The 8,391-nt window shown below is 45.1% G+C and overlaps 1 protein-coding gene across 2 annotated transcripts; it reads right to left on the minus strand.

Annotated features, from left to right (window-relative positions):
* Nucleotides 1-313: 313 nt before the first annotated feature.
* CMC4 (C-X9-C motif containing 4) lies at nucleotides 314-8,274 on the minus strand. Of its 2 annotated transcripts, none has more exons than XM_072123149.1 (3): nucleotides 8,201-8,274; nucleotides 1,607-1,674; nucleotides 314-1,522 (listed from the first exon to the last, which is right to left on the minus strand). In XM_072123149.1, exons 2-3 carry the CDS (start codon nucleotides 1,665-1,667, stop codon nucleotides 1,344-1,346), a joined length of 240 nt encoding a protein of 79 aa, XP_071979250.1. In that variant the 5' UTR covers nucleotides 1,668-1,674; nucleotides 8,201-8,274; the 3' UTR covers nucleotides 314-1,343. The 2 variants fall into 2 exon arrangements, with proteins under 2 accessions (XP_071979250.1, XP_071979249.1); XM_072123148.1 differs by having other exon boundaries at nucleotides 8,218-8,272.
* Between the last annotated feature and the right edge of the window lie 117 nt (nucleotides 8,275-8,391).

Below are 8,391 nucleotides of genomic sequence, written 5' to 3' on the forward strand. Positions count from 1 at the left end.
TCCCCCAGTATATAGGCAGCCCCCTGCCCCAGTTTATAGCCAGCCCCCTGCCCCAGTATATAGCCAGCAGCAGGGGAAGCCGGAAAGGTGAGTTTTGATTTTTTTTTTACTCGATTATAAGCCGAGTTTGGGTTTTCAGCACATTTTTTTGTGCTAAAAAACTAGGCTTATACTCGGGTATATATGTTATTTATTTATATCAGTTCTAGGGAAAGTGGGTGATTAGAATCTTTATTTTTTTTGTATTTATTTTCTTATCACTATTTTTCAGACCCCCCCCCCCCCCAGGGTACTTTAACCCTAGGTTGTCTGATTGATCCCACCATATACTGCCATACTACAGTAGTAACATCACGTCATAGCTCTCCGAATATGCCGACGCATAGGCAAGTGCGGTGTCCGTAAAAAAGTGTTTTATTTGCTTTAGTAGTAAAACATAAGAAAACCTGTACATGTTTGGGGTCTCCTTAATTGTACTTAACAGAATAGTTTTATCATGTTTATTTTACTGTAAGGTGAACATCATTAATTATCTATGAGAATAGGAGGCAGTTCACACCAAAACAGCAGCTCTGGCAGGCAAAACTCTCCAAAACTCACAAGTTCAATGGATACAAGAATTGTGACGGTGATCACAGAAGGATCCTATGTTACATGTAACTTGGTCTGTTAGGATGTTTTAGGTTGAGATTGCTTTTGATTTCAGTGAATGTGACCTCCTAATGCTGCAAATTCAACAAATGAACATTTTCAATTCTTTACAGCCTATAAAATGTTTAGAAACTCTGCATTTTGATTTTTTTTTTTTTATTTTGAAGAATATACTGTTATCATTGGAAGTTTTGTTCAATAAAAATGAAATTTTTACTCTAACAGGTATAAATAACCGGTATAAATCAAACAGCTCTGTTCTGTGTGCAGTGGTCAGAACAGGTTATTGCGATGATCTTATCTGTATAAGGTGCAGGATATAATCTTAGGATATTTTTATCAATATTTTATGGCCAGAAAATCCATGTACCATATTTTTCGGTACGCCGACTATAAGGCGCACCGGATTATAAGGCGCACCTAAATTATAAGCATGAATGACCAGCAGGTGGCAGACCTGTGCACAGTTCAAGGCAACTATTGTCTGTAAGTACGGTTCATATATAAGGCGCACCATTGATTTCTGAGAAAATCAAAGGATTTTTTTGTGCGCCTTATAGCCCGAAAAATACGGTAAATCACTTTTAAATTAACAATTTACTAAACTTAAGATGAAATTATTTAAATTTTTGCATGTAAAATAAATTAAGATGAGTGTCCTTTTCACAATATCTCTGCCACAGTAATAGCAATCAGCTTTTAATGAATGTTTTGCCATCATCTGTAACCGATGAATCTTTCAGACTTCTTTTATCACCTTGCTGGTCATGGAAGCCGGAGCAGCAGGTGGATTCCTGTGTTCCCAGCTTAGAACAACAGTTCCGCATTGCTTGAATCTCTTCCTCACATTTGTTCTCCATATAATTATTTACTGTGAATATAAAATATGTATAAATTACAATGCTGAATGGACAGGAGCAGAATGTATTGTTGATAATGTATTATTACGGCGTACACTGCAGGCATTTCTGGATTGCACAGGCCGCCTTCTGACACGGATCTTTTCTTGGAGGCATCAGTAACCTGAAGGAAAGAGGTAAAGTGCCAAAAAGAAAGTTTAATAGATATGGTAACGGTACTAAATACATTGACTACATGTTCTGCCCCGCTTTCTTGATATGCAAAGTGAAGCACAGAAGGCTTATAATAATAATTCCTTTATTTATATAGCGCACACAGATTATGAAGCGCTGCACAGAGTTTGCCAAATCAGTCCCTGTCCCCATGGGGCTCACAATCTAATCAACCTACCAGTATGTTTTGGAGTGTGGGAGGAAACCAAAGGACCTGAAGGAAACAAAGGCAAACACGGAGAGAACATACTCTTTGCAGATGTTGACCCTGGGACTTGAACCCAGGTGCCCAGCGCTGCAAGGCTGTAATGCTAACCACTAAGCCACCATGCCGCCCTTCACTTTACATATAAAGAAAGCAGTGCAGAACTATTAATATATGCATATTAGTAAATAAGATAATATCCTGACCCCACACACACTTACATCCACATTACAAGAACCATGGGGTCAGTGGCCAACCTCTTTAATATGATATGTAAAAGTAAGGACCCTTTATACACAAACATTTATTTTATTAGATCCGCAGACTCGGCTTATAGGTCAGTTTTTACATTATGTTACTTTTTTTTTTATTGAGTTTAAACATAAATACTACATACATCTGAGTATGATTCCTGTAAAGGAGCCATTCCCCGAAATCTTACAACTTAACGGGTAGAATAGGGGTGGGGATAGGGTAAGGAAGGACATTGGATACATTATGTTACTTTTATACCTGTGGAATCTCAGCCTGATCCCACAGACCGTACACCTTCTTCAGAATGGGAGTCCTTGCATTATTCCAAAATACGATGCAAGGACTTCTCTTTGCCAGCTGGACTGCAGCACAGCATAAACTGTTACAGTCACGGCACTGTAGTCCAGTATGCAGACTGAATGTCCTTGCATCAAATTTTTAAATAATGCAAGGACTCCCCTTCCATGGAATCAGGCTGACATATGGGTGTGTATTCACAGGCTGCGACCGTTTGTGAGAAGACAGCCTTTTCCAGTGATCTATAGACACACACAACAGCTATCATGCCCAAGGTCTTTCTGCCCTGACCTTAAATATTCCACCAGATGACGGGTGCTTGTAAAGAGCTCTTTGGTATAGAGCACACTTGACTAACACATGGCCTTGCATTATCCAGCCTGTACACCAACTTTGGAGCGCAGTATAAGGACAGGATACTCACCTTTCCTCACTGCCCGCAGGAGCAGCAGTTTTCTTCTTCTTTACTCCGCCGGCTCTGAAGCCAGTAGTCGTGATGATGTCTTCACATCATGTCAGCTGGCTTCAGAGCCGGCACACAAAGGAGTAAAGAAGAAGAAAATGGCGTCTTCTGCAGGAAAACATGAGTAAATGTGTGGGAGCAATGAGGCTGACGTGGGGCTACTGTAGGGGCATATACTGGCCAAGGTGGTGTCTCATTTAACACTATGGGGCACATTTACTTACCCGTCCCTACCACGCTCCCTGATGTGCAAGAATGGACTCTGCCGCGATTCACTAAGATCGTGCGCCCGATTTCCTGCATGTGTTGCCTCTCAGCTCAGGTCCGCCGGAGTTCACCATCTTCTTCCCGTTGTACGTAAGTGCATTGGTTGCAAAACAATTTGAAGGTTAAATCCCGCGCTCAGTCCGAATCAGTCGGATCGTCCGCCGATTTCTGTCGCATGAAAGCCAGTGCTGCTGTGCCACAATTCAATTGCGTGTGACACATTCCCCACATAAATACCTGTAGCAGCGGAGCAAATCCTGAAAATTTTGAAATCCAATGAAAGTGCGATCCGAGGAACCTTAGTAAATAAGCCCCTATGTTCACCTTTGTGGTTGTCCTGAAATGGCTGATTGTGAAGGTAATGCGGTATAAATGTAACTAGTTATCAGATCTAGTAGATACATTTATAGAGTACGGTAATAACCTTCGGCCCTTTTAGGGAAATCACGAGGCTGATGTGTATCTACCAGGGATAATGCGTTTGACACCCCTGGTATAGGCATACCTCCCAACCGTCCCGCTTTCGGCGGGACTGTCACGATTTTTTAGCTGTGTCCCGCCGCCCCGGGAGGTTAAGAGGTTGTCACGGTTTTCTCTGCATTGTCCCGGGCCAAGAGACTGAGTCCCGTCTCCTGGTCCCGGGACACACAGGCTGCAGAGACAGAGGAGGCAGCGCGGAGGCTGTGAAGTCTGAGCTCACAGCACACAGCACTACCCCTCCTCCTCCCCCGGGCCGCCCCCCCTCCCCTGCCGCGGGATGTGTGAGGAGGAAACATCAGGGGGGGAAGTGTCACCTGGAGATCCTGAGCTCCCAGCACCGAAGAGCACAGCACAGCACGGCCCCTCCTCCTCCCCCCTGTGTGAGCTGCCGTGATGTGTGAGGAGGAATCATCGGCCTGAAGCTGTGGAGGTGCAGGGGGCAGCACAGAGAGAAGAGCACCTTGTGCGATGTGCTTACCCCCCTCAGGAGCTGCAGACGTCCAGCAGAAGCATCTCCCCAGCAGAGATGAGGTAGGACACAGCCTGACCCTCACAGTAACCTGTAGCTGTGTGTGCTGTGTGACAGGAGACATCTATCAGGACTTGTATGTCAGCATTGTGACGTACAAGCCCTGAAATAATCGCAATGTCACCGCGCTCTAACACCCACGATCGGAGCCGACTCCGATTGCGGGTGTTAACCCCTTACACGTCGCGGTCAAGCATGACCGCGGCATGTGAGGGGGTTCCCGCCATGGATCGGATCCCCCGCGCCGCTTACCGGGGGATCCGATCCTCTTCTGGGCAGCTCCGAGGACTGGCATGTGCCCCGGGGCTGCCCGATGTCCCTGCCAGTCTGCATGCTCAGACAGTTTACACTGCTCTACAATGAAGAAGTATTGTAGAACAGTGTATCAGAGCATCGCTGGTTCAAGTTCAAGTAGGGAAAAGTAAAAACATGTAAAAACACTGAACACTACACATTAGAATAAATAAAAAATAAATACATAAAAATATAAGCCCCTAAAATGTCACTTTCCTATAAAAACACTTAATAAAGTATAAAACACACAAAAAACCGCCACATATTTGGTATTGCCACGTCCGTAACAATCTGTATAATAAAACAGAATCATTACTGGACCCGCACGGTAAACGCCAGGGAAAAAAAGGAAAAAACTTTCTGAAAAAAGATCATTTTTAATAAATACCTTTAAAAAAAAATTTCCTAAAGAGTGATAAAAAAAAAGTTCTGCACTCTAAAATAAGACACTAAAAAGAACAGCTCTTCTCGCAAAAAATATAAAACATGTAAAAAAAATTGTTTAAAAGGCCATACTGTCCTAAAAATGGTAACATTGAAAAGAATTATTGTGTTTTAGATTTTTTTTTAAAAATGTAAATCTTTTGTAGAAAAAAAATTCTTCATTTTGCCATACTTTGAGGCCAATAATTTTTCTATACTTTGGTGTGCGGAGCTGTGGAAAGAGGACCTGTCACCCTGAAAAACAGCACTAGGAGGGCGCGTTCACACAGTGCGTTATGTCCTGCGTTTTTATTGCATTTGAAACACATTACAACAGCTGAGGAGGCGATTTGGCTAATTACATTACTGTTAAAGTTTCCGTTTACAGAACGCACTCTAAACGCAATGTCAACGCATGCGTTAACAATCGTAAACAGTAATGTAATTAGGCAAATCGCCTCTCAGCTGTTGTAATGCATTTCAAACGCAATGAAAACGCAGGCAATACGCACCGTGTGAACGCGCCCAGCGATGTTACTAAAGTAAGCTACTCCTAGTGCTAAGACAGACGCAGCGGTGCTACACTGATAGCGTTACCGGAAACCTCTGATAACACTAACAAACACTGCTGCGCTGTACCCTAGAAACGCCAGACCGCTCTCAAAGGGGTCCGACGTATTCATGAGGGGGCAGTCCCTCTACCCCTGACCGCCCCGCTCGTTCCATAGGCCGGCGGTGACTGCCGCGTGTCATGCCCACAATCCCAACCCCTCATGAATACGCCACTTTGAGAGCGGTCCGGCGTTTGTAGTGTACAGCGCGGCAGTGTTAATTAGCGTTATCAGAGGTTCCTGTGTAACACCGCTGCGTTTGGTTTAGCACTAGGAGCTGATTACTTTAGTAACATGTCCTAGTGCCGAATTTCTGGGTGACAGGCCCTCTTTAAGGTGTCATTTATGCGGTATGAAATGACACTTAAATTAATACCATTTTGGGGACATCTTATTGAGCGGGTGCATGTCACAATAATTCAGTGCATCCGCCACAGTGTGTGTTATTTGTGTCTTCCAGGACCGTGCATGCTGTGGACTACTTCGGATTCGAAGGATTACGTCGATGACTGGCATTTCTAACAAATAAAATGGTCAACGAGGGTGTGTCTGCGTTCTTTGTTCAATTAAATTTATATTTGTTAAAAACGGTGTGATTTCTTTTTTTGCGACACTCTTCATAGTTTGCCATAGTAGTGGTGCCGGCTAGGTGACGGTGCTCATTACTAAGGGCTGGCCTTAGTGTTTGCCTTAATTTTTTTGGCAAATTCACACTAACGCCCATACAATTACCCCGGTACCCACCGCCACCAGGGGTGCCGGGAAGAGCCGGGTACAAACCAATACCTGACCGTCTATAGATGGTGAGGTGCTGGGGCGGCTGCAGGCTGTTATTGTTGCGCTGGAATAGCCCCCTAACAGTGGCCTATCCCAGCTCAGTAATGGCGGCTGCTGCTGCTGCTTTTTTGTAGCTGGCTGATTTGAAAAATAGGGGGAGCCCCATGCCGTTTTTTTCCATTTTTAAAAAAAAATTAGGGAAACAGCCTGGGAGCCCACTTGTAAGGGGGGACCCCATGCATATTTTTGTCAAAAATTTGAAGAAAAAATGGCGTGGGATGCCCCCTATTTTCCAAATCAGCCAGCTACAAAAAAGCAGCAGCAGCCTGCCATTACTGAGCTGGGATAGGCCACTGTTAGGGGGCTATTCCAGCGCAACAATAACAGCCTGCAGCCGCCCCAGCACCTGACCGTCTATAGACGGTCAGGTACTGGTTTGTACCCGGCTCTTCCCGGCACCCCTGGTGGCGGTGGGTACCGGGGTAATGGTATGGGCGTTAGTGTGAATTTGCCAAAAAAATTAAGGCAAACACTAAGGCCAGCCCTTAGTAATGAGCACCGTCACCTAGCCGGCACCACTACTACGGCAAACTATGAAGAGTGTCGCAAAAACATAAATCACACCGTTTTTAACAAATATAAGTTTAATTGAACAAAGAACGCAGACACACCCTCGTTGGCCATTTTATTTGTTAGAAATGTCGGTCATCGACGTAATCCTTCGAATCCGAAGTAGTCCACAGCAGGCACGGTCCTGGAAGACACAAATAACACAAACACACAAAAAAGGGCACGCAGCCATTGGGGGGGGGGGGCATGCTCGTTGTCTAGGGGGGGGGGGCATGCTCTTTGTCTAGGGGGGGATATGCTCGTTGTCTAGGGGAGGACATGCTCGTTGTCTAGGGGGGGGGGCATACTTGTCTAGGGGGGGGCATGCTCGTCTAGTGGGGGGCATGCTCGTTGTCTACTGGGGGGCATGCTCGTTGTCTGGGGGGGGCATGCTCGTTGTCTGGGGGGGGATATGCTCGTTGTCTAGGGGGGACACGCTCGTTGTCTAGGGGGAGTGGAATATGCCCCCCAATTATATACATAAATATACATTGGTGCCAGTGTGTATATATATAAATATATATATATGTATATTGCTGCTATATATACATTGGTGTCAGTGGATGCGTTGGGGGTATGAGCAGTGTCGTGGCCATGGGGGTGTGGTTAGGGGCGGGGCTAGGGTGTGGCTTCTGTGGGTAAAAAAAATCGCCGCGCCGCGCTACGCGTGCCGCAGTTTTGTCTTTCTTTCGCCTCAACAAAAGTTGGGAGGTATGTACGGTATAGGGCAGTGATGGCAAACCTTTTAGAGGCCGAGTGCCCAAACTACAACAAAGACCCGCTTATTTATCGCAAAGTGCCAACACAGAAATTTAATTTGTGATTTATACTCCCTTCTCTGTCACAGATTTCATTGATACAAGCACCCTGAGGACACCAATAAAGCAGAAAATAGTCCCAGAGCTTTAAAATAGCTCTGTGCACAGCAAGTCCTGGGCTGTCTGGGACTGCAGGAAGATACCTGGAGTCATCTCTGGTGATGGCCTGAGTGCCCACAGAAAGGGCTCCGAGTGCCACCTCCGGCACCAGTGCCATAGGTTAGCCATCACTGGTATAGGGGCTCCCAGCAGTGTTACCCTATAGCGCAGCATCAGGTCTCTAGACTGTGGATGTTATCAGGATCCTTTAGCAAAATAGTGTAGTTTTGTAGTGAATTTATGACTGTATATTGACAGCCATATAAATCTATGCATCTGCAGGATTACAAACAAATCGTACAAGATGGCAATACATATCGTACAACCTCCTGGAAACAGATTCACCTACCCCTCCTGCTCACCTACCCCTCCTGTTGTGAGAATGAAGGATAGAACTGAATGTCAAAACTCCAGGAACACAAATAGTGGGAGGAAACTGCACAGGTGCCCCGCAATTTCTTACCACTGTGTAATAGGTCGCCATTTTGTTGAAGACCAAATTTTGTACTTCTCAATGTTGTCGACCACAACAAAAATGGC

Source organism: Engystomops pustulosus, chromosome 9, assembly GCF_040894005.1.
Source record: "Engystomops pustulosus chromosome 9, aEngPut4.maternal, whole genome shotgun sequence".
In the NCBI taxonomy this organism is placed as follows: domain Eukaryota; kingdom Metazoa; phylum Chordata; class Amphibia; order Anura; family Leptodactylidae; genus Engystomops; species Engystomops pustulosus.

Excerpts from the sequence above, each read along its gene's own strand:
- CMC4 (XM_072123149.1), bottom strand. The coding sequence starts at position 1,667 with ATGCCTCCAAGAAAAGATCCGTGTCAGAAGGCGGCCTGTGCAATCCAG. Across the intron at positions 1,523-1,606 it reads AATCCAGAAATGCCTGCAGT|TAAATAATTATATGGAGAAC; the intron begins GTACGCCGTAAT and ends TTATATTCACAG.